Source organism: Ambystoma mexicanum, chromosome 6p (genome assembly GCF_040938575.1).
Source record: "Ambystoma mexicanum isolate Mex_15411 chromosome 6p, UKY_AmexF1_1, whole genome shotgun sequence".
Taxonomy (NCBI): domain Eukaryota; kingdom Metazoa; phylum Chordata; class Amphibia; order Caudata; family Ambystomatidae; genus Ambystoma; species Ambystoma mexicanum.
Genome location: NC_090935.1, coordinates 1,172,383,428 through 1,172,411,004, shown reverse-complemented (window position 1 = coordinate 1,172,411,004; position 27,577 = coordinate 1,172,383,428). Strand labels below are relative to the sequence as shown.

At 43.4% G+C, this 27,577-nt stretch overlaps 1 protein-coding gene across 1 annotated transcript in view; it reads right to left on the bottom strand.

Annotated features, from left to right (window-relative positions):
* The window catches only part of LOC138510811 (transmembrane channel-like protein 1), a 534,459-nt gene that overhangs the window by 192,033 nt on the left and 314,849 nt on the right, over nt 1-27,577 (bottom strand). The window contains exon 8 of the mRNA XM_069626507.1: nt 14,106-14,300. Coding sequence (XP_069482608.1) covers nt 14,106-14,300 — 195 coding nt within the window. The remainder of the gene's footprint in view (nt 1-14,105; nt 14,301-27,577) is intronic.

The following is a 27,577-nucleotide window of genomic DNA, read 5'->3' as shown; positions in this document are numbered from 1 at the left end:
AAGTCCAGGAAAGGGGAAAGGAGCACTCAGAGGCGGGTTCACGGAATCCGGTAGAAGGCTGAATAAGAAGGAGTGAGAATAGTAGGAAAGCAGAAGGTCTGGGAACCAGGAAACAACAGAGTTCCGCGAAGGCGAACTACGGAGCACACGTCTAGCCACAGCTAACAGTAGCGTTGAGATGCGCTGGGCCGTGAGGGTGTGGCTACTATACAGAACGTGCTGCATTGGACGTGAGGCTGGTAGGCAGCGTTCTGTGCTTGTGGCCGTGTTGGTAAATTAACAGAGCGTAAGCCCCGATGTGTCAGGGACCAGGAGGCCCAGAGGGGGCGTGTCTGATGGTTCATGACAGCATGCCTCCTCCAAAAACCCGTCCCGCCGGGTTTGCCCGGGTGTATGAGATGGAACCTTCTGAGTAACCTGGGGGTATTTAAGTTTGAGATGGGTTCCCAAGTGCGTTCACTGGGAGGATACCCTTTCCATTCCACCAGGTACTGGAGCTGACCGTGTTTATATCTGGAGTCACATATTCTGGAGACTTCATATTTCAGTTGGTCATTGACAAGTACAGGAGTAGGCCTGAGGTTAGACCGAGAGGTCTGGATGTATGGTTTCATTAGAGATGTATGAAAAACTGGGTGGATTTTCTTCCAGGAGTCTGGTAATTTGAGTCGAATGGCCACTGGGTTGATGATTTCTTTTATAGGAAAAGGCCCCTAATACAGGGTAGCCAGTTTATTTGGCTGTAGATGCCAGGGCAGCAGTTTTGAGGATAGCCATACTTTATCTCCTAGTGCGTATAAGGGCCCTGGTCTTCTCTTTGAATCTGCATAATGCTTGGCCTGAGTCCTGGCCCTTTCTAACTGTTCTTTGGCTTCTCTTTGTACATTGATGAGTGTTTCAATCCAGGAATCGACTGTAGGAACTGGTGTAGGATGTGGGAGGACAGAAGGTAGAAACGAAGGGTGGAATCCCTGGCAACAGAAAAAAGGGCTGGTCTTAATAGCCGAGTGATCTGAATTATTGTAGGCGAATTCAGACATAGGTATTAAAAGGGACCAATCGTCCTGGACCTTGGTAGTGAAACAACGAAGATACTGTTCTAAGATCTGATTCACACGTTCAGTAGCTCTGTTGGTTTGGGGATGATAGCCTGAGGAGAGGACACGTTGAATACCTAGTATCCGGCAAAGGTGTTTCCAAAACTGAGAAATGTATTGAGGCCCTCTGTCTGATATGATCTTGGAAGGGAGTCCATGAAGTCGGAAAATGTGTTCCAGGAAGATTCCAGCAAGTTCTGATGAAGATGGCAGTTTATACAGGGGGGTGAAATGAGCCATATGGGTGAACAAGTCAATAGTGACTATGATAGTCGTGTATCCCCTGGAAGGTGGCAATTCCACAATGAAGTCTGTAGAGATTAATTCTCACGGCCTTGTTGGCAGTGTAGGCTGCAGTAGGAGACCCGCCGGTCTCTTGTTATCATGTTTGTTTTGACCACAGACAGAACAGGCTTGTACGTACAGTTGTACGTCGGTTTTCATTCTGGGCCACCAAAATTGCCTTTGTACTAGACAGAGGGTATTGGTAATGCCATGATGTCCGGAGTGAAGGGTATCGTGACAGAGGTTTATTATCCTTTGTTGTAGTTTTTGTGTGGGAATGACTAGAGCGTTATCCTTGAACAAATATCCATCCTTGGTTCTCAGATTCCATTGATTCTTCCTTGAAATATCACTCCAGAGCTCAGAGGACTGGGTTTGCATGCAAACTTGTTCCAGGAGGCTAATTGCTTGAGCTACAAATATCGTATGGGGAAACATCTTAGGAAATGTCCAGTCTTCAGGGGGTTCGTAGTCAGGACGTCGGGATAGGGCATCAGCAATTATATTCTGTGTTCCAGGAACATGATGAAGCTGGAACTGGTATTGGGCAAAGAAGAAGGCCCAACGGGCTTGACGGCTATTCCTACATTCCAGGGCTTGTAATACTTGAAGATTTTGATGGTCCGAACAGGATGTTTTGCTCCTAGAAGTAAATGACTCCACTCGGTGAAGGCTTGATGGATGGCTAGCAGTTCCTTTTCTAATACAGAGTAATGGGTTTCACTGGGAGTTAACGTCTGTGAAAGATAGGCAATAGGATGTTCCAGTCTGTCGTCGGATTTCTGTTTCAGAACTGCTCCAATGGCGTAGTTAGAGGCATCTGTTTCCACTAGGAAGGGCCGGTTGATATCAGGTTGAGCCAGGATGGGGGCTTGTGTAAACTCTGTTTTCAACTGTTGGAAGGCTTCCTCTTGAGCTGTTGTCCAATGATACACGATGACGAAGAGAAATAGCATATCCGAAAACACCCGATCCACGCAGCGTTGGAAGACCGCCAGGGCATTAGCGAGTACAAAGGGCATGGCCAAGTATTCATAATGACCAAAGGGTGTTCTAAAGGCTGTCTTCCATTCGTCACCTTCTCTAATACGGATCAGATGGTAGGCACCTCTGAGATCCAACTTGGTGAATATTACGGCTCCTCTTCCTGCCTCCAGGATATCTGAGATCAAGGGCAACGGATAGCGATCCTTAAGGGTGCACTGATTTAGACCTCGATAATCAAGACAAGGTCTGAGCGCATTGGTGTCTTTCTTTGGAACAAAAAACAGAGAAGCCCCGGCTGCAGATTTAGATGGTCGTATGGTGCCATTTTCAAGGTTAGTATCTAGGTACTCACAGAGGGCCTTTTTCTCAGGTTCGGATAAAATGAACATCCTTCCAAAGGGAATCACAGCTGAAAGTTCAGTTTCAATAGCACAATCTTCAGGTCTATGAGGATGTAAGGCTTGAACAATAGCAGAAGAGAACACATCAGAGTATTCCTGATAGATTTTAGGAACCCGGATGATGTTTGAGACCGTGAGTGGAGCTTGAAGGTCTGATGAATGCCCTTCCGATGGTGTCGGAGCAGGATCCAGGAGTAGGCAATGAGACATGCAATGCTCGGAACCCAGGAACAAGGAAACTGCTGCCCAATTGATGTATGGATTGTGTTTTTGTAGCCATCGCATTCCCAAAACCATTGGATAATGGGTGGACTTCATGATATCAAACTTTATCTTCTCTCGATGGTGGTTTATTGCAAGCTCAATTTCCTTGGTCTGAAGGTTTATAGGTTGTGAAGAAAGAGGTCTCCCATCAATTGCTTCTACAGGTTGCATGATATTCCGGGATTCGTAAGGAATATGGTGTTTAAGGACCCATTCTTGGTCTATGAATATTCCCATGGCCCCACAGTCCACTAATGCCAGAATGGGGTAGGTTTCCTTCTTGGATGGTGATAGAAAGGCCTGTAGAATTACCAAATTGTTTTGTCCAGGAGAGTTCAAGGATGGTATAGATGTGGAGCCAACATCTCTCTCCCGAAACTGTGCTCCATCTAGGATCGGGAGTTGGCGTTTCCCGAACGCCGTGGAGGGGCTATAGGACACTCTCTCACTAAATGTTTGTCCGAGGCGCAATACATGCATAAGTCAGAATGGATCCTTCTTAACCTTTCTTGGGGGGATATGGGTCCACGGAAGGCCCCTATTTGCATGGGTTCGGATTCGTTAGTAGGGACAGAACCACCTTCGGATTTCGAGGGAGTCTCTATGGGGTTCTTCTGGAAGGGTAACTTGGTCTTCTATTTATCTGCCTTCCTTTCCTGGATGCGAAAATCAATCTGTAAAGTGAGATCCATAAGGGCCTGGTATGAACTTGTACGTGCCACCCTGGCTAGTTCATCCTTGATGTCTTCGTTTAGCCCTCTTCGAAAGAGAGTGAAGCAAGCTTCAGAGGACCAGTCTGCTTCTTTAGCCAATTGCTTGAATCGTGTTACATACGTGAGCATGTCCTGGGAGCCCTACTGGAAATCAAGTAGACGTTCCTGAGCAATATAGACCTGTTCTGGGCGGTCAAACATGGTCTTGAGAGCTTGAATGAATCCGTCATAATCATCCAGGAGGGCATCTACGGCATTAACTAATGGGGTGGCCAGGGACGTCATTTCACCAAAATGCCAGGGGTAGCGGAAGTGACATCACACGACCCTTGACCCCTGGTGACATCACAGGAAGTGATGTCATTTGACCCCACCCCAAAGTGATATCGCGGGAAGCGGTGGAACACGACCTTTCACCCGTTGACAAAACAGGAAGTGGCATCACACAGCATTGTACACTACGAAAAATATGGTTACAATATCACTATAATGTGATGTACATTTCATACAAGAATGGATACAAGAATGGATCGCCATATGTATTGTTGCGATCAGTGTGTATAAGCCCATATTACCAAATAACTGTCAATGCAAGCAGACGTCCATGACCAAATGATAATGATGTGTTATTATATAGCACTTACGCTTAAGTGCTTTACATAGAAAAAATATACACCCAATATCACCCAACCTGTGTTGGTACTCATTTATCGACCTCGGAAGGATCAAAGGCTGAGTTAAGGCATTTAAGAACAGACTAAATCAGTGACTCACCACCTGAACTGTGCCTGAAATAAACCTTTAATGAGTCTAGCAATTATTGTATAGAATTCCAGAAAGACACATGGTATTCCTATTCTTTCTTATATAGAGTCAGTGCTGAAAGTGTTAGACTTGTGGCACTCCTGTTCTTAATTTTCTTCTTTTTTTTTTAAGGGGCCTGAACAAGAAAGGCAGCCACATGGTGCTGGCCACAGCCCAGGAGCTTGCATTACCAAAAAAAAAAACAAAAAAAAAAACAAGCCACAGAGGTCGCAAGGGAGACCTCAGAGGTCGCAGTTGTGACCTCTGGCGACCCCTAAATGACATCCCTGGGGGTGACCCAGGTTAATGCATTCCCGGAAAGGTGCGAAATAATAAAGCCCACCTTCGCCCTGGGAGTAGAGAAATAATAGGGCTTAAAAGTAAAGTGGACCAAACAGGAATCAAGGAATCCAAACGTTTTTTTGCTGACCCATTGTATTTGTCTACAATGCCGCCCAATAGTACGCTCTCCTTCGTGGCAGAGTCGCGGGATAAGACTAATTGTTTTGATGCAGGATTCTCTGCCTTTAGGTTTTGTACCTCGGTCGTTAGTTCTTGCATGCCGCGCATAAGGTCTTGAATGGCCGCCTCCATGTCTGTATCAACTTTGGTCAGGTGGCGTCTCAATCTGTCACAGGTTTCCCCTTTTCTCACCTGTTTTCGCTGCTTGATGGAATCCTTACGAGGAGTTTTCTTTTGCATGGTTTGGGTCTTGTACAAGCCCGCTCGGCTGTCTTCGGCTTCCAGTGTTCATTCAGCTTCAAGTCCGGGATCGCTAGGAAACTCCAGGAAGTCCAGAAAAGGGGAAAGGAGCACTCAGAGGTGGGTGCACGGAATCCGGGAGAAGGCTGAATAAGAAGGAGTGAGAATAGTAGGAAAGCAGAAGGTCCGGGGACCAGGAAACAACAGCGTTCCGCGAAGGCGAACTACGGAGTGCACGTCTAGCCACAGCTAACAGTAGCGTTGAGACGCGTGGGGCCGCGGGGGTGTGGCTACTTTATAGAACATGCTGCATTGGACGTGAAGGCTGGTAGGCAGCGTTCTGTGCTTGCGGCCATGTTGGTAGTATAACAGAGCATAAGCCCTGACGTGTCAGGGACCAGGAGGCCCAGAAGGAAAATGGGGCCTTCTCAACCTCCACATCCCACCTCTGGCGATGGACTGGGTCTGGCATTAACTCTGCTATCACCTTTCCATTTCCTGTAAGGCAATGCACAAGCTGTATGTCGTGTGGACAAATAGGGGTCCACAAAAATATTTAAAACAGAACAATTAAACAGCCTAAAGTCTGGTCTAAATATGGATATTTTTAGTCAAGATTACACTCTTTATGTATTATTTTAAGATTATTATTTAGGGTGTTTTAGGGAAGCTCAGGCAAATGTAGGGTCAGAAGGCATTGTTTTCTTGCATCAAGAACCCAGCCGGTTGGTAGAAATAGAGAAAAAGCTATTTAAAAGAGTGACTTGGAGTGTCCTAAAAGCATTGCAAATAAAACATAAAGTGCTTACGAATTCAAATAACATTAAAAATAGAATAAATGTTATTTATATGTCCCAGTGATTTGCATAAAATGTTTTTAACAATTTCACCTTTACAACGTAGAGACGTTATTTTCTTTTTAGGACCTATTGGAAATAGAACCATCAGATCTGTGGGGGCTTGCCCTCCCATGCAGAATCCTAAACATAATTTAAAATACTTTATTTATTTATTTATTTATTTAACCAGTATTTCTTTCTAATTCAATAGGTCTGTCTGATTTCATAACAAAATGTTTTTCAACATTTCTGTTATAGTATGGATCAGGCAGGAGGGAGTAGGCCCACAGGGACGTTGACATATAAAGAGGATTTTTTGTCAAAGGAGACATGGCCATAGAAGAAAGGAGTTGTTCACATGGAAGAATTAAGGAAACAAATTGTAATGCAATGGGCCAACAAGAGAGAAATGTGCATGATGTTCAATACAACAAATCCCTTAGTTACCCATCCGCTGGGTCTGAAAGAAAGAAAGGGCTCTCTCTCACCAGATCTGGAAATAAAAGGGGTAATTGGGGATGTGAGTGAGGATCCTGCAGAAGGTAAGATGCTGATAGTTTTCGAGGCTATTAGCGATTCCTTGTATGAATGAGGTCTCTGGTCCCAAAATCTTTAAACACTGCTGGTTGCTAGTAAAAATATGAAGAATTAAAAGCAAATGCCTCATCGCATATCTAGTGATAGTGGAACTTGCACCCCTCCCTCTGCACTTCTGACTACCAGCAAGAGCACATACTCAGCAACAAGACCATCAAATGTGCTGTCCTCTGGCTGCAGGGTCAGAAGAGTCCTGTGCACAGCCACAAAACAAACAATAACAGTGTAACTGAAGCCCTCACAGCTGCATCATATTGCATTGCCTTTTTGTGCGACTTTTATTTGGAATGTGGCATCTGCATCATATCCTACCTAAAAACCTTTATCTATTTGGTGCAGTTCCTGGTCATAGCCAGGGATGCATCTTACACTCTCGCATACATGTGCATTTGTGTATTGCAGTTTGGGATTAAAGCAGCAAATGGTTATGCACCAAAAGAGAACAGAGGTCTACGTGTCATAGTAGGTATGAGGTGGAGGAATCAAGGGCAATGGCTAAGTCTATATTCCTTGACACAGATCATTCAATCAAGGACACTGCCTGTTTCACTGCCACCGCATGACACCAGGCCTATCCTGTCTTCTTCTTGTGTCCTCCATTTTTGGTTTGGGCTGTTAGCTGGCCCTCAATGAGCTACCTTAAAAGTTTAAACTATTGACATTAACATAAGAGCTTCAATTATGGGCTTTGAATGAGGGTCTGTAATGCTTTTCCAATGGAAATGACATTTGAGCAGGGATACACAGTTGTAATCACACCCATTCCCTGCCCCTAGCCAATGTAATCCCTATGGCTAATCCCACCCATTACTTCCCATCTCGGAAGTCTTTGATTTTCATCTTGGATGACTGTTTCTAAGGAAGGTCTCTGGAAACAAGCCGTCCATCTATGTATGAGAAAGATACCATGCATCTTTCGAATAAAATTAGACATTGTTTAAAATAGGTAAAGTAATTTGGCATTTGGAGAACTTGTTTTGATTTGCAATGAAATTAGGGCAAGTTTATTATACATTCATATTGAATTCACCATTATTACATGTCTAGTGCTCGTTAATCCATCTTCCAATATTAATGCACTACAGTTAAACTGTTTTATGTTGGCCAGCCTCCTCGTGCATTTAAACATGGATAGACTGTTAATATTATTATTTTTTCCCTGAGTTTTAAGTATGGGATATTGAATTTTATTGTCCATGGTTATTCTGTGTTGAATACATACTAAAATGTGCTTAAAGACAAAAAGCCAGGCATGTTGTTGTTACTACTGTTACTGCATTGCAACCAGGAGCATCATTTCACTGGGACTAGTGCTCAACCTTCTAGCCTGCATATCTCACCCACACGGGGCTGAGCTGCTTCTGCGGCTGACCGCTCCCGGTCTTGCAGGTGATGTCATTACAGTGAAATTCCACTGACAAGTGCCGGGCTCAGACAGGGAGGGGCGGGAGGGGAACGCTGCTTACTGATGCTCAGTGATATGAATCCTGCCCAAGAATGCTGCTGGGCAGAGCAGTGCAGGGAACCTAGCTGCACTCACGAGGTGGCTCTTCACTGTGCAGAGGAGCAGAGCCGACCCTGCAGTGTATACCCTACATTGGGAGCAAGGTTGGTCATTAAAACCTTCTATAAACTGTGGCCTACTCGTCATGTATCCTCACAACAACACTTCACAACGGAACTCTAATTAAGATGGAACAAGGCAATACTATATTTTTCAGCAGTAATTGTGAAAATTCGTCCACTTATTCCTAAAATAATGTTCTTTCTACTGTCCATTATAATGCATTGCGAGCTTAAGGAGATCATCTGGTGTCGGTTCTATTTAACATTTTTCTCAAATATTGAAAAGAAAAAAACTCACATAAAAGTGTACGCCCTAAAGTAAATGTTCTTCTGAGACTGTGCCTTTTTGGCTTTTAATGCCAGCGTTTGTGGCCTCGTCACGGTCCTCCGATTCAAAATACATTCTTACAGATTGAGTTACTTGCCATTTTCACTCTGTGACTAAGCAGGCATATCATTTCATTTACTGCAGAGAAGGGAAATGTTCACTCATACTGTTTCTTACAACTCTCCCGTGATCAGACAAACTTTAAATACCCACTGTCTAAAGCAGAGTTGTAAACTGGACCTGGGTCAGGTGGATGTATTCCATTCAGGATTCTTTTTTTCAGTTGCATTCTGGGACGTGTACTCCTGCATGTAAAATACAACATTCTAAACTACAAGCCTGATAATAAAAGCAGGATAGACGGGTTACTCTCGACAAATGTGGGTCTCGTTGAGCACTCTACTGAACAGTGAAAGGGGATTAGGACACTCGCTGGCCTTTGGGTAAGGAAGGTTCACAGGATAGAAACAACCTAATATGCAAAAATGCAAACGCTATATTTCTTTTGTTTGCCTCTTTTTCTCTTGCACTCTATTTCTGTCTCTCTTTCTGTCTCTACCGCTCTTCCTCTAACTTTGTCTCAATATTTCTATATTTCCTTTTCTCTCTTTCTGTTTTTTTTCTTATCCCCTTTTCATTCATTCTGAAAAACAGAGTGCATTTTCTGCTTCACCCTTCCAACTTTGTTAAAAGGAGTACAGCTGAATCGGGCAATAATACTTTTGTAGTATGCACCAAGAGACAATTCAGTTTGTGGTGGGCACTATATAAATAGGTGATCCAATTCAAGACACGTCTAACCTCTCCAGGTGAGTGGCTCATGGACGCCCGGCAAGTGCACCATTGCCCCAGCTTCTGCTAGGCTCAGAAGAAAGCACCCCTGCAGGGGATGAAAAAGCAGCATATTGTCTACCTGACATGCACCGGCACTCGCAGCTACTGCGGGACAGCCTGCGCTTCACTGGACGTGATTTCTTTCCACAGGCCGAGCACTTCTGAACTGTACCCAGATGCCTACACTATCAGCTGCTGTGACACAACCTGTCAGTGCAGGAATCAGTGGGATCGCTTCTCGCGCCATTTCTCACCTCACATAATTGCACAGTGCTGTGCCCCCACACCCAGCATGCTAATCTCTATGGCCCTTCCCACGCAGTTCCTACACCTCGCGCCCAAAACTCCTCCTTGTGGGAAGTCTTTAAGCCTGCTCTAAGACAGCCTTATCATCAAACTATGTGCTTGATATGCCTGCCAGCGTTTTTTCAAAGCAGCCATGTGAGAGTTAATGGCTTAATTTGGAGTTGTAAACCCGCTATTGGTGTAATAAAACCAGGTCTGCTTTAGCAGCTTACTTTATGAGCACTTCATGTCCTTCCCCGGCAATAGTTACGGCTAGTGTAGAAGTATTATGCATTTAGCAGCTAACACAAGCCCAAACTATTGGCATTGCCAATGCGTGTACTGTTTTGCAGGAACCTTCCTCATTCATGCTCATTCATGCCATTTGGCCGTTGAGGGAGCAGCATTTCTTGCACCATGATACCAAATGGGCAATACAGGACATTGGATGAGATGTGTGGGCTGAGGGACCTACCTTTTCCATTGCCCTATCTTTCACTCATCCCAGATGTCCATGTGTATCTACCTAAGCAGCCCGCTCACTTCAAGCGAAGCATCAGCACATATCAACAAACACCGAGCCAGCTCAATATGAGTAAACAAAAAACACAAGCCATATGCCTTGGAGGAACAAAGGACTCCATAGCAGGCCAAGACTATTGCTTGTGGTTTTGAACATTTTGCAATTTAAAAGCTGCAGTGAGAATTTTGAAGCTGAAGGTCTATTTATGTTTTAACCACAATGATACAGAGCATACAGGAAGAGAAAGAGTAGAGGGGGTGTCTGGAAGCAGGTTATTTGGTTAGCATGACAATTGGCAATACTCGTGCAATTAAGAGTTTTACTGAAAAGCAAGACATTATTTCATAAGCAGATGACCTATTGGTTGGAAAGCCTTGAAGACATATTTCATGGATGATATTTTTGGGTAATGTGCTCCTCTTTCCGTGACATCATGATGGGCAATGAGCATGATGCAATAACAGTAGGACATAGGGGGCACAGAAAAATGTTTACATCCTGAGGGAATTTGAATATTGGCTGCACAAACAGCAGAACAGCACAGCAGTTCGCCATAATGCTTTTAGCATAGCTATCAGATGAGATGATCCGCTGATGAACGTCTGGTGTTGTAAATGCCCCACGCTCAGAGAAAGGCCATTTTTCATTGTGGTGATTGTTGATATGTGTTGGCTGAAAACAAAAATGAGGTTTTGGCATTCAATTTAAATGAAATGCTGACGATCCTCGCCCCAACCCCTGCTCCACTTTCCCATTTTGCAAACCTTTCAGTGACTCCTTACTCTGCTTGCACCCCACTCCACAGGTCATCTCCCGTCTGTCTATCCTAGCCTGCTGCTCATCTCCATGTTGTCATGTATGTTATCAGGTCTTTCCCCCTAAAAATCCTCTCGCCTTCCACCACTCCATGCGTAGCTGCCTTAGCTGCCTCAGTTCTCCCTAAATTATTTTCGCCTACTTCCCCCCACCTACATATTCAGTGATTTTCGGGCCCATGGGGTCTTGGTAATTTTGTCCATTCCGTCATTTCGACCTACGTGAGGATGTTGGCATGTTTGTTTCCAAGAGCAGAGGCATACATAAATAGAAATGTGAAATGCTGACTGAGCGTGCACATCACTCTCCATACTAGTGCAAGGCAGTGCACAATGTCAATATTCCATGTCACAGTGCACTATATTTAAAACATGCGTACACTTTGTCATGGTCAGATTTACACATTGATTGATTTTTCATTGCCCTAGTGAAAAAAACATTGGGGCGATATTGGAAAACCTTTGCAGCATGACAAGTGCAAATATTCACGGTATAAGCACAGGGGCAAAAAATAAAAAATAAAACATATACTTTCAATGCAATTTTTGCCCTAGAACTTATACTATGAACAAATTGCACTTGTCAAAGTGTAAATGATTTCTAATAGGGCGCCAATTTTTTTAGTGCAGCTAATCTCGTGCAACTTTGCACTTGCACTAGTGCAAAGTTCACGTAATCTGGCCCCTGGTTTTCAAACTCTCCTATCACAATTGGTGAGCACATGCGCCTCATTATGAGTATGGTGATGCAGGTGGTAACGGAATTACCTCCACTTTTCTCGCTCTGCCATAGTACGAGTTTGGCCCTGGAGTGGGGGATTTACCCCCAGCATCATGCTGGAGGTAAATCCTCCCACTTACCGCTGAAAAATCACCAAAATCGATGGAATTAATGTGGTGGTAATTCGACCAATGGTAATTCCACAGAAATCCCCAATGGAGTCCTATGGAATGGGGGCTAGCACCACCACCCATAATCCACAGGTAAATCCGCCGGACCAAGTGGCGGTAACAGTCATTCCGTTGGGCAGTCTTTACCGCCGGAATACCACCCAACTCATAATGAGACCCATAGAATATTATCAATGTTCAAGGTCTAGTCCAAACAGAGTTTTCTCTATGCGTGCAGGTATAGTGAGTTGGAAAACGGACATAGATATTTTATGAATGCAATTTGATATGGGTGCTTTCTTTTGGCAAATGTGTTTAAAGAAATGATTTGTTTGATTAGACAAACTAATGAACGTGTTTATATGTATCTGCATTCGGGGTGTAAAAACCTCGTGGAAATGACTGATCATTGGTAAACCTGCTCATTATGTGCAATGATTCACAGTGCACTTCACGAAGCTAGCATATTCTGATTGACTAATGAGTGCATTAGTATTGAAAAACCCACCAGCCATCTGCTCTTGGCTTATGCATTTTCTTTTGTGTCCTTCATGCAACATTGGCATTTACATGTTTTTATTGGTTGTTAGAATAAAGCACGCCTGCAAAGTACTTACTGCTTGTAAGTGTTTTACTACTGAAAAACGGTCGCATTTGCAGCGTTGTAACGGAAATCAGGGCAGCATTGACTTGGATGTCATTGTAGGTCAAAGTGTGCAGAGTGTGTGCAGGCTTCGGAATAGGAATGCTTAAAAACCTAATGTGCCCCTCTCTGCTTCTTTTCCTATATCTTTGTTGTTGGCAATAATCACTTCAGTCTGTTTATTCGTGTGTAATATTCGTTAGAAAGTAGCAAGTGTGCCTGCATGATTATGTTATTTTTCCTCCACTTTGGTCGCTGACGAAATATTCTGAGGAAATCTATTTTTCAACCTTTGGTCTACAGTGTTATCTTGGAAAATCCAATCAAAGAGATGTTTCCAGAAAGATTGGCAAAGACACAAACTTCATACGGGCCTATTCGAGAAGTTGGTAAGTGCTCATTAAGTGCTTTCAAAGGGGCGAACAAGGTGTGGAGTGCCTGCTCATGAAGAAATAATAGGTATTTGGAATAATTGCCCAATAGATGAGCACATGGTGGCATCCAATAGGTGTAACAGACAGCACCATTTTATATGAAGATCTGCCAAACGCTCTAATGCTTTGTTTCTGTGACATGTAGGTGAGACACTGTGTCATTGTCACACCTTGGCATTTAAACTTCTGCGAGTACACATCCATTGAGAAAGGAGAGTGTGCATAGTTGCTTGTTCTTATTGAGCAGGCCCTTCCATCATGCATTAAGCATTTGTTTGGACTATAATCAATGTGCAAGCCCATCAGTGACGTGTCCGGACTCTTTTGACGAGGGTGGCCCAAGTGGGGCACTGACTTATGCAGGGGTTGCATGAAGTACGAGCGCACAGACACATAATGATCATAGTTTAGGATGATGTGGCGACGCATGGGGTGGCCAATCAGATTCCATGGGTAGCATGTAACTGCCCTGGCCACCCCCTGGACACGTCTCTGATGCCCATAGTTCTGTGTGGAAGTGGCATTAACATGACAGAGGAAGGGGGGACAGAGGAAGAAGTGAGGACTGCTTTATAAAAAGATGAGAACAAACAGTCCAGACCATGCACCATAAAAATAATGTAAAACTAGTAATGTGCATCAATACTTTGCACATCAATATAATTGCAATGTTTCAGCAACATGTCTTACTGAAGTAATATCCAGTGGTCAAAGTGGGTGGGAGCATTGGAGCGATGTTCCTCTACTTTTTTTAAATTACATTTTACCAATACTATACTTTTATTTTGAAAAGCAAACGTTCTGGAATGTTTTCGCTTTAAAATAAAATTGTAGGAGGAAGTTGAAACTTGCACTTCAGTGCACTGCTCTGGCGATGGGATTTGTGCGGAACGGGGTCAGACCAGCAGGGAACATAGTTCCAGCACTTCTTTTCGTACTCTTCGACCACTGGTGATATCCAATTAATTGCCATCATTCAGTTCATCTTGGAGGAGTGGCCAATTACAGACTATAATTAGACTACAGTGTGCTCAGAACATTTTAAAGACAGGCAGTAAACATTGCGCAATATTTTCTAGTCATGTTCTCATACTGACTTCATTTCTTTCCCACCATCCGTAGTTCTCGAGGCCTTCCAGTGCAAATTTCTGCGATCTTCTCACGACAAAGTAAATGAGATAGCCGCTTCCAGCCAGGGTGCACAGGGCCAGAAAGTTAGCAAGCACTCTCAGGAATCGGGTCAAGTGGATATTTTCTTCTTTGCGGTTTTCCTGCTCCTCTAAAATAGATTCCTGTGGGATTTTGGAAACATAACAATATGTCAACTTGACAAAAAATAGAAAACCTGAAAAAGAGCAGAAATGTGCATACAATAATGTCTAATGCAGCTCAAACTCTCTTCTCCTGGAATAAAGTGCTGTGTCACATTTGAGGTGGTGGCCTGAGCTATAAGGAAATGAGGAGAGTGCTACACTTTAGGAACCAGTAGCAAACAGTCACTCCAAGTATGGTACTTTCTGTGATGGTTCCTCAGTAGCAATGTCAGAGTAAAATGTTGACTACACAAAATGTCAATGTCAAATTACTGATGTCTAAAAAGGAAATAGAATTTAAAAATCACCTTCTAATTGCTTTGATGATTTCTAAATGTACTATGTTGCAGCAACTACTTTTAATGAGGTATTGTTGGGGTACATGTTTGGCTTATAGTCCGAGCACAATTTTAGCCTACTCGGATGATGATTTTAAGTTGGAGAAAAGGGAAGAAATATGGTAGGCTGGGTTATTTGTAAGAACTTTTAAAAATTGATGTTTACTTTACAATTTGTACTTTATCTAATGAAATGGATATATATATTCTACAATTTCACATTCAAAATATGTACTCTTTCTCCACTCCATCCATCTACACTGGCTTCCTTTTACAGCACCTACAGGTTTTAAAGCTCTAGTCATGATATACTGGGCCATCGAACAGGTAGGGCCCAGGCTCCAAATTAGTAAATTCAAGCGATGCCAATCCTCTCATGCTTTACACTCAGGAAATGTCAATTCTCTCATGCTAAAATGTAATATCTCAGAATATGCAGGTGGGAATTTTAGTATGCCACGGTCAATCTAATCCGTGGGACTCACAGCCCGCCAAAATCGGAGCTATTACATATCATTTCATATTTAAGAAAAATATTGAAAATACACCTCTTTGTCAGCTGGATCGGTGAAAACTAATTGAGATAAGAGATACCATTGCTAATCCAACTACTCTCCCTTACCGGACCTACTTATTTTATTCTTAGCCTAATAAGGCCTCAGAGAGAAGACAGTGCTCGCTATAACTTCAAGATAGCAAAAAATAACATAGAATTCAACCATAATTACTATACTTTTACATTGAACTCCTGTAATCATCCTTTTGAGCGCTAGAAGCAACCACAATGTTTGAATTCTAATGTTATTCACCTGTTCTTTGCCATTTGTGGGTTTTTCTTCCATTGATAATTTATTTCTCTACTTACATTTGTTTTAAAAAGCTAAATAAATAAATCTTTGACTGACTGACTTGTGTTACACAGCATTTCTTTTGTTTGTTTGGTTTATAAAAAACCCTTAACAAAACCAAGATAAGTACACAATACATATCATTATAGGAACAGGATAATTGGTACTAATTTCACTCTAAAAGAAGATCAAATACAATTCACAAGCATGTAATACATTCAAGGCTTCTGCCAAATTAGTGGCATCGTGTTTTTCGCACCAAATTACTAAAAGAAGGTTGATTACCCCCATTTAAAAGGTTAAAGTGAATGCAAATTCAGATGACACAAAATCAGTAGTAAAACATGATTCCCCATACACAGCAGTTCCATTATAAAATCACAAAGATATAGAGCAGCACCTTTTTAACCCAAATTCAAACATTTCAAAAATTATGCAGCAGCAATTCCATCTGACATATTATGTCTATTAATACATCAACGCCATAGCAACTCTTCTTCCAACCAATCAATGGAGTACAATCATTTCACCAACGGGACTACCCTCTGTGCCTTTAAAGCATCACACTTCAATATTAGATGCTGATGGTTTCTAAAATATCTTTCTCACACAGAAGTGACATGCAACATCCGTTGGTGGAATTCTTCTTCTTTTCAACAAGACCCGCATTGGTTAATAACAGGTTCCAGTGTAACCTTAGCAGCAATGTTCGATAGACATGATTTGGAAATTGGTTTAGAATTAGAGACATTGTTGCTCGTTTTTATGTTTGTGTGAAAGGTTGGTTCAACGAGGGGTACGGGTGGAAATGATATACTATCACAGGCCGATCTCTGTCATATAAAGTGTTCTTTACTTTGTCTGGGTTTAGTATTAGTTGTGACTGATTCATTGAGAGTTCACTCAAAATGGTATCACACATTCTTGCAATAGATTCAGCCACATTAATAATTTTACCTGATTGATCCTTATTAACCAAATGTGACCCCCAAAACATTGTACAATGAATCTGGAATAGGATCAATTTGTTTCCGAAAATTGCTAACCGTCTGAAATGGACATCAGCACTCGGTGAAAGGAGACCCAATGCCAATTTAATAGCAGAGACTGGGATAGAGTTTGAAATATTTAAGCCCCTTCTCCTAAGTGTAGCTTCAATTACATCCAGCCATTTCAAAATCACATCAGGCTGTAATTCCAAACCATAAATACGTTTTGGCAAAATCTTGCCTCCGTAAAACTTGACTGTAGGTTTGATAGAGAATCGACCAAACTTTGCATCGTTCTTAACCAATTGGTAAGACATGGTAGAGGACATTTGTTTTAAAATTTCACAAACATTTTTTAAAACTGGCTGTGCCAAAACATGAAATCTCGGATAGATAAAACCATGGGAACCCTCAATTAAGGTTTTCTGAAAATGCCACCAGTGACAGAGCACCTGCTTCCTACCCCTCGTCAATGCCAGGATCTTGGTTTTACTGGGATTCCTCTTTAATTCATTAACACTGGCATAGATCGAGAATCCCTCCAGAAGTCTGTGTAGACCTATCCGGGTGTTGTCAAAGAGGAGGAAATCATCAGCGTTTGCAATCCATGGCACCCCAACATTGCCCAGTTTTGGAGAGACAAAGGCCAAATTATTCAAATGCTCATCAATGTTGGAGACATAAAGATTAAACAGGCAGGGGGCCAGGACGCACCACTGCCTGACCTCCACATGGGCCTTGATTCTACATGATAGATCTCCTAATTTATTTAGTCTCACTCTAACTGCAGTATTAGAGTGCAACCCTATTAGCATAAAGTCACCGAGAGGTCCACCGATGCTACAAAGGTTTCACTCGAGAGCTGTGGCCAAGCCAGTTTGTAATTTATTGAGTCTATGTGTGGCAGCAGCCCACTCTTCTAAATGAAGGAGAACCATCTAAGCAAACTCTTTGCAGTCAGTCTTAATCAGCGAGATAGGCCGATAGTTCTTCGGCTCAGATCTAAGACCACGCTTCTACATAGGAACCACGTTAGCCAATTGCCAGAACTCTGTAAATAGACCTGTCAGTATTATGTTGTTAAATGAGAGAGACAAGACCTTTGACCAATTACTGGGTCCACCTTAAAAGTGTTGTTGGCAGTCCATTAGGACCTAGAAATCTTGAAATTTACATTTTTTTGATAAGGTCCAAAATGGTTTCTTTCTCAATTGGGATTTCCCCGTCTATATTTATGACATCATCACTGATATTAAATTTATCAGCAGGTTTGTTTCTTGTATAGCCATAAAGCTGTTAAAATAATTCCACTCACTGAGGTTCTGAGACCGCTTTGGACTGCATGATTGAGTAGTTTGTCTCCTGGGAATTTACTATAGCCCAAAATGCCCTAATGTCGCCTTTTACAGAATCTGTAACATTAATTCTGCATCTTTTTGCAGAAGAATAGTCTCATGTGATTTATAAATGTTTTTATATCATGGCTTTACTTTTTTAACTGCCAATATTTTGAGTATGTTATTACCCCTCCCAAGTGATTATTTACTAACGTAATGGCTCTCTGCATTTTCAGCTTTTCCTCAGCCAGGTCAGCATCATACAAATGTTGGCGGCAAGTGATTTTTCTATTCAGTTTTGGAATTCAAAAAAGCATATTTCCTCAATTCGGAAATAAAGGAGTAAAACATGTGTGCCTTAAAGACTTCCATTTGCCACTCCAAATTGCTTTTGTTCATCACATCGGACAAGGCTTGATTTAATGTCTTAATATTCCTAGGAGACCAACGGATCTGAGTTCCTCCGGAATTTCTATTGAACTTAGCTGGGCCATGTGGAGATATAGTATTCCATAAAACATGAAAGTTAGCTGTTACAAATGAGTGATCAATCCACTCATTGCATTCAATCAATAAACTCAGACAGTTGTCAAGCAAGTCCAAGTCCACAAACCTATAGTCAAGAGTGGACTTGCTTTCTACCCTTTGCCAGGTTGAATTAGATACTTCGTCCCCTTGGGTGTTACCCTTCAGGGCTGTTAGCCCTACTGAGAGCAGTGCGAGAAGCAACTTTCTACCAGCTTGTGTTTTCGCATCCTGTCTAACTAACCATGTCTTTCGTTATTTCTCATGGCACGTACTCAATTTGTGGGATACAGCCATTTGCATTCAGGTCCCCCACTAGAATACAATTCCCCATTTGGGTGATTCTTTTCCAACTGTGAATGCACTAAAGAATAACTGATACAAACTCATCTGGATCTGCAACCCCATTTTCCCTATAAATGTTTATAATCAACACATTTAAATAAAGTTCAACATTGGTGACTGAGATAATCAGGGCACCAAAAGGGAGATTCTGCATTATCTCAAAGGTGAAACCCCTTATTGATGTTAGTGCAGTTATAAGACCACCTGAGGGTCTACCACCCCCACTTGGCTTTGTGGTTTGACACAAAACCTGGAAACCATTGATCACTGGTGGATCTAGTAACCAAGTGTCTTGCAACATTAGACATGTACAATCTGCCAAATGCTTCATGAGGTGAACATTAGTGAATAAGTGCTGATTCCCCCTTGAGTTCCAAAAAATAATCTTAAAATCTGATTTCCTATTTAAAAACTTTAGTATCGGGGCATGCGTCATGGATCCGATTTTCTCCAGAGTGCGGATGTGACAACAGCCCAATTAGTATTAATTTGTTTGATATTAGGACCCAATAGTGTAACTTCTCTAGGACACAGTCCCACAAGGTTTAGGGTGATTTTATAGTCATTTCTGTCTACCTCCCCCTTGCGATCATTGGCTTGCTCTTCAAATCATATAATATTGAATCTATGTAATTTCTCTTGTTCACAGAGGACTAAATCGAATAACAATCTTGAACCAAAATGCAGGATGCAATTATCCATAGAGGTTGGCTCACGAAACTCAACCCTTTCCACATCAACAGACGACAGTAAACTCAAGGACAGGATCTCAGAGAAAATGATTAAAACATTAGCTTGATTTAAAGATATTGTGTAGTGCCGACTCAACTGGTTTATCATAATTAGCTTATGTGCCTGCGTAGACTTATTTAGGGGTACCCTAGTGGAACTATGCACAATATTTTTATTAAACAAATAACTTTTATCCTTACTGGTTTATAAACCCAAATCGTTTTTTCTTGCTTGCCTCAAAATACTGTATGGTTTATTGTCGGTAGAACCTGTTTGCAAGCTATCACCATTAATATTCAATTCATTTGCCCCGTAGCCTTCCTTTTTATTAAATCTAGAGGAATCCGCAGTCCGTTTTAATACCGGCCCAAAGGTTTGAGAGGGATCACAATGTGTCACCGTCTTAGGGGTATAAAACCTACCCAGTAGATGGTCCACATCGTTGCGCAGAGGTTTGCACATGAGTACAGGAGAAAGCCTCTGCTCATTCATGTTCAGCACTGCAAGAAGTATTCCACTATTCCCTGAATGTCCAAAATATTCACTAGCATTATTGCAGTGAAAATGTCTAATATTCAACAAGCAGGGTGCATTCAAAGACCGCTCTGGGCCTAAAGAGGTAGAGGGGCAACTAAAAAACATTCTGTTACAACCTGCAGCAGAATCACGCGAGATAGAACCAGGGCTAGGGCCCAAACATTTAACGTCCAACCCCTCAGAGGTTCCTTGAACTGAAAATGTGGAGATTGTGTAGTATGGATAACCGTACATAATACATTAGGTACGTTTGGAACTAGGTCTGTTTGAATCCCCATATCAGTCGAAGAGTGAGCATGAATTGGGATTGGTACAGTGCCCGGTGCAATTGAAGGTTGTGACACAGTTAAGATTAATTCAATTGGTGTAATAATGAGCTGCACAAATGGTTCACAATCCAACTCCCCCTTGACTTCTGCAATTGGAGTCATAACTTCAGGCATCTGCCTCTGAAAAGCCCTTACTCACCCCAAGGATTCTTCTATTGTTAAATTACACAGAAATGTCTGAGATGAAACATTTCTTTTTTTCTGGATTTTTAGATTTTTTGCTTTTTTCCCTCGCCTTGGTAGTGCATTCTATTCCGGAATGGAGCCAAGTGGGCTGCCTTCACAATTTGTTGATTGTGCATTTATCACAGCACCATCAGTTATTACACCAATTTCAATTACATCTTCTAATTGAATGAGTATATCACCTGTGGCAGTATTTTGATCAGTCATTTCTAGTTGAACCAGGCACCTCAGGTTCATCATCAGTCACAATGATGGCTGTGTTAGGAGCACTGTGCTCAAGAGCACCTAAATTGCAAACCTGTCCCTGCAATACCTGTACTTGAATATAATTTAGTTGGTCCCCTATGTTTTCCATCTTCAACTTAATTCCTGACAACATTAAGTGTGAACTTTTACCTCACTCCAAATGTTTTCATAGAGACTAACAAAGAAACTCAAGACCATGTTAAGTGCATAAACAGTTGAGTAAGTTAAACAAATATGTTCATTGGCCTCCCATAGGGTTGGGTTCATGTTTGACTTCTCTGCCTCACAAAACGACAGCACTGGAGAAACTGACCCTTCCCATCTGGACAATAATCTTTTTCCCTCAGATCGATACATTTCCATTAGTTTCATCACATCCGTGGGCGAACCAACAACTGAAGTGTCACATGTTTGTTGAGTAACACCCTCCATCTTTTGGACCTCTTTGAAGTCTTCGTTAATACCAGCAGTTCCTGGGTTTTCAACACAGAGTCACCGTATTCAATCATACTCAGATCATTCACCTCATTCACTACGTTCACAACCTTAAAACCCTTCAGAGTTGTCTTATCAAACTTATTACTTGATATACTCAAGCCAATGGTATCTATCCTATTTGTAAACACTGAGTAATACAAATTAGCTGGCCCTCAGATTTGAGCAGCAATTTTCAGTTCAGTGCTGCCTCTGTTCACCCTTGAAAAAAAGTCTGTTATTTTTTGCCCGGCTAGTGGAGACTGACAATAGCCAAGTGGGGCCATGGTTAAAAGCCCATCCCTTGATGGACACAAACCCTTCAGTTGGTGTTTACCTTGTCTACCTTTGCTGGGGCCAGGATGAAAAGACACATCCATACCCTCCAGGCACACACCAAATTCTGCATCAGGGCTGCTACCAAAATGTCTTCCTGGTGCGAGGACCCCTTGTCAAGTACATTAGTTGGCTCTTCTGTTTCACGAAAGCCTAATTGGCTCCTTAACCAGGGGCGCAGCATAACTAATTACAGTTGCTATCTAACAATCAATGCAGTTCACAGTTCAAAAGTCAAAACACAGCAAGAAATAATTAAGTTCATCCAATATGGGGGGCTTAAAAATATAAAAATTGTAATTAGTACCAATTAGGCCAATAAGTATTTGAATTACAAAATAGGCAAGTAACGGTTGAACATCTGTATGAAAATGCCTCATAAAATATTTACTACAGATCAAAGGGAACATTTCCTGCAGTCTCTGTTGTTTAAATGCTTTTGTCTTCATGTTTCCGCGTTTACTCTGCCCCAAACTTCATTGCTAGACCGTTGCTGCAGATCAAAGGGAATACTCCCCAAAGACTCTGTGATGTTACAGAGTTATTTTGTTAGTTAAGCAATATGCCCCGAGCGGGAGCATTACTGAGGGGTATATTGCTATTAATACCCCAGCCCAAGACCGGGGTACTAAAATCTTTTTTTCTGTCCCGAAACGCTGCAACGTTTCGGGACAGAAAATAAATAAATCAATAATGACACAGAAAATGGCCGCCAGGAAGCGAAAACGGAATCCGTTTTCCCTTTCCATGGCGGCCATCGGGAGCGGACGTGCTGGGAACAGAAGTGTTCCCAGCGCGTTTGCTCCCAAAAGATGACAGAAAAGAAGGTAAGTGGGGTTGAAGAGGGAGAGAGGGGTGGGCGGTGGGAAAATATATATATATTTTTTAAAACATACCTGAATCCCTGGCAGGGGGTCGATGGCAGCCTCCAGCCGTGTGGAGGCTCGCAGCAGGGATGGCCCCGCTTTGAGTCTCCTCATTGGCTGAGGGGCTGCCATGCCCCCTGCCATGGACAAAACGGCTGGAATCCTGGCCGAGAATCGAGGGATTCTCGGCTGGGCAACGACCCGGCTAGTGCCAATCAGAATGTGTGTTACATTCTGCTTGACTCTCGCCGGGTACTAATTTACTTTAACGTGTTTAGATCTTTTCAGGGTAACATCACTGAGAGAGTAAAAAGGTTCTGTTGCAACAGATCAAAGGATAGAAAAAATAATCCTGCAGTCTCGGTTGCTATCAGTTAGTAAACAATTTGATCCAGCTTTCCAATATAGCGCTCTGTTAGAAGAAGAAAGCAGGGCACATCCGACAGCAGCCACTCTCGCTTATTATAATTAGTACTGCTTATTATAATTAGTGCTCACCAGAGAGTCAAGGTAACCATCCCGCTTAGCGTTAATAAAATGTGTCTGCTAAAATGATCTGCATTATGCAGCAGAAGTCCAAAAAAAACCACGTGCTGCATTTCATGCCATCAGACGAAAAAATGTTAGATTAGGTGCTCCACAGTCAACCCAGCTAAGTGCCTTCCCAGGGATAGGGATGTCATTTTACCAAAATTCCAGGGGTAGCGGAAGTGACATCACACGATCCTTGACCTCTGATGACACCACAGGAAGTGATGTCATTTGACCCCACCCCCAAGTGACATGCCAGGATGCGATGGCACACAACCTTTCACCCCTTGACAAAACAGGAACTGCATCACCTAGCATTATTCCTAAGTACACTATGAAAAATATGGCTACGATATCACTGTAATGTGTTATTCATTTCATACAAGAATGGATCACCATATGTATCGTTAATATCGGTGTGTATAGGCCCATATTACCAAATTACTGTGAATGCAAGAAGACGCCCAGGTTCAAATGATAATGATGTGTTATTTTATAGCACTTATGCTTAAACGCTTATATAGACCAAATGTACATACAATATCACCCAACCTGTGTTGGTACTCATGTATTGTCCTCAGAAGGATGCACGGCTGAGTTGGTCCTGCTAAGATTTGAGCCTGCAACCTGCAGATCACACACACATTGCAGCAGTGAGTGCTCAACCCACTGAGCTATCGTACCAGCTATAGTAAAATTTGCATTTACATGCCTCAATGTTCTCACAGTCAGAAAGTAAATTACACTCTATAGTGGATACAATTAAACTTGTAACTGTGAACAGCAGGCCAGTTCATCTGCAGGTCTGGTGCAAATTTGGCCATATGTCAAGCTTGCATGGATATACTTTTTATGCTTCATAGGTTGGCAAAATACATACCATTGGGAGGGTTCATAATTGTGTATTAAAGAAATTAGAGAAGTGTAGGGAACACAGCGTACTCACAAGGCATCTCGTACTCTGGGCACTCGTTACCTCATACATACAACAAAGCATTTATTGTGGCACAATGAAATCAATGGCCACTTTATGTGCTATGGTCAAAAATGTCTACACTGTACACAAGTTTTTAAGCACAAGGATTTTGTTAAGTGACAGAGGACACCGAAATGGAATGTCTTGTGATGATTGTAATATAAACAACGTCAGAAAAAAACAGGTTATAACTGCAACGTGCTAAAAGCAAAATACATAGGCCCTCATTACGACCCGTCACCGCAAAGTACGATGCCATTAGCGACACCGTAGTGAACGCCAACGCTAACTGCACCAAGTACGCGCGCGCGCGCCATGCCAAACCGTAATTAGCACCATGGCGCAACGGTACGCGAATTCCGACCCTAGCGGACATGCACCTAACGCCATCAAGCACGGCGGAAAGTACCATTCCGCCATGGTGAGAAGTACGGCATCGCGAACCAACCGTAAACGGCCCTACTGAGTGCTTGTACACCGCTCCCTGGCCACATTGTACAACCCCCCGTAGGTGCAATGAAGTCACACAATGCAACCAGTGAAATGTACTAGTCATCCATGCCTGCCAACGAACAAATGAATCTCAAGAGGGCCCAATGGGAGCTGCAGGGCACAGATGGCACGAATACAGAAGCCATACAAATGGACATGACCTCAGTCTCCCACCAAGAAACGCACGCAAACACAGGCACCTGTGACCAGCAATATTCCGATAATCACATCATTCCACCTATCCAACTGGCTGACCGGCATCTGTTACACAAAAGCTAATCCCCCGCCCCTGAGCATGACATCATCAAAACAGTCATAATGGCAGCCCTCATCCCTGACCTCACTGGGCTTCGTAGGCAAACGCGCCCAGCACAGTACCACGCAACTATACCCCGAAGCTGGAACCCAATGCAGATCTCCTCACAATACATCGCTCCCCAAATAGTAATATGCCACATCACTTGCAAAGAAGAACGCTACACGGTTCATATCCGAATAGAAATTTAATGCACAACAAATTCTCCAAGCCCATACAGCCATTAGGCCATGAACTCCAAAATATATTTCATTATTGTGGACTGCATCCGCAATAAATGACCAGCTACTTCTTGTGTGACGCCCTGTTCCTTCATGGTACACAGGGGCTACATTCCCGTACGAAAAGGCAACATGGAAGCGCCTAGAACCGCAGGGCCGTCCCAATAGGGAGGCACTAGTCCAGCTGAAAGGCCGAAATGTTGCTCCTAGCCACTAGTACTGCGTAAGGGCATGTGGCCCATTGGCGATCGTCCCATAAGATCGTAATGCTGCTCCACTGATTAACACGAAGCAGCAGGTGTCGGGAGTAAAATCCATCTGCAGGAGTGGCATACAGATGGCAGTGGCAAAAGGGGAGGAGATACCTGTCAACCAAATGAAATGAAAAAGAATAGTATGGCCATCAGAACTACATTTGAATTACTCACTTCAATGATCACACCAAATCCACAGCCATATGCATGCTAGCCCACTCCAAAGGATCATCACCACCCAAAAACCACTTGCGAATCATAACTATCTATATCGAGGTGAAAACACTATCACAAACGAGTGTACCTGTGCATGCGTCTGTTAAAACAGAATCCATCTGATGGGATTGGTAACGTGCATAGACACAAGTGTCTGAAGGCGCGTCGAGACAGGGAGGGCTCAACAAGGCCAGATAGACGATGGTCCCACTATGGCAGCCCTGCATCACATAGCGCAGGGGAGGCGGATAGATTCCAAGAAGCCCTGTACATGGCAAACTCTGTATCAAATCATCTGTCCATGCATCCATACATCATTCCCTCATCCCGTAATGAAAACGCCTGTTTCCATACTCACATAACATGTGAAATTTCCATTGAGTCTGTGCGTTATGCAGCCTGCAAAATCCACTGTGCCCCAGCCCGTAATTCCAGTGTCGTGAAGTAACATGTATTTGGGAACGTCCGGCCTCATCGCCCACGTCGCTATTGCGCATCCCAAACTATTCATATCAATCATTGCATCCTCGCCATGGCCCCTGTCCCAAGGACATTGAACAATAGAACGTTATATTTGCAGTCAGACCTGTGGGCATCTCCTCGCCGCTAGCTGAAAACCGAAAGCGCCGCCCTTCGAATTCCTCATTTGCAACATCACGTCGAAAAGGCATCTGTGGCCGCTTGAAATCACAAATTAATCCATCTAGTGCGGCTGTGTGTGAAAATGGCAACTGCCTTCACTCACAAATGGGACGCCCCGCCCGTCGGTGAAGCTCGGTACAGTGTTGCATGAGGGTCCACCGTTACTCGAGTACTACGTTCCACTGACCCTTCACAAGTCTGTTCGCGACTGCAAAGATAGTATGTGAAACAATGGGACCATAGCCGAATGAACATATCAACCAATGTTACACTGCCATCGGGTACAAATACATGATTGCAATAGCAAGATGCCATTCGTCGAATTGCAGCGTTGTGTGCGGGACGTGCTCGCCCAAAGGGGAGTGCAGCTTGCACAGGTGGAATGAATCACCACAGGTGGAGGCCATACAGCCTGAAAACACATAAATTGCACGCCCAGTCTCCTCCCACAACCACACCCACTCCGAAATGCTACCGGCAGGACTAGCTATGTTGGCCCTGGGGGACCTGATAGCACTGCAAGTACTCCAACTTCAAGAAGAAGACGAACACCAACTACAACCGGCCGCACGGCGGAGACGCAGGAGGAGGAGGAGGGCAAGGCAGGGCCAGCAAGGGCCGCCAGCACAGCCACTACCACCACGCAGGCAGCCCGCAATCCCACGCCTCCGAGCACATCCGTTCAACCTCACTGATGAGCAGATCCACACCCTCTACCGTTTGGACCGGGACACCATAACCGCCATTGTGGACATGACACAGGCTGACCTTGTCAGCATGATAGATAGCCCAACCGCCATCCCACCCCTATTGAAGGTGGTGTCTGTACTCCACTTCCTGGCCACAGGCACCTACCAGCACACAGTCGGACAGTTGCATGGCATATCACAGCCACTGTTCTCACGGACACTATTGCAAGTGCTCGATGCCCTCCTGAAGCACGCAGACGACTACATCTCTCTACCACGCTCGGAGCAGGAAATTACCAACACAAAAGTGGGATTCCATGCACTTGCCGGCATACCGGGTTGCATTGGTGCCATCGACTGCACCCATGTGGAATTGGTCGTCCCACATGCCATGGAGGCCCAGTACCGCAACCGAAAACAATTTCATTCTCTGAATGTACAAATGATGTGTGACTCCAACAGGATCATTACACATTGTTGTGCCCGATTTCCTGGATCAACCCATGATTCTATGGTCTTGAGGAACTCTACTATACCACGCTACATGGAGCGACACGCAGGGAACAGATCCTGGCTACTCGGTGAGTCTCATTTCATGCATGATGATGTGGGGTATGTGATGCGGCAATGACCTGGCAGGAAGGGGGGGGGGGTGCGTACGTAGCAATGGCATTCCTCAAAATTCCTTTCTTGTCCACATACAGGTGATGCCGGGTATCCACTGAAGAGATGGCTCCTCACACCAGTCCGGAACCCACGGGACCAGCATGAGGAGGACTACAACCGTGCCCACTCACGTACCCGTGTAGTCATAGAACAGGCATTCGGCCT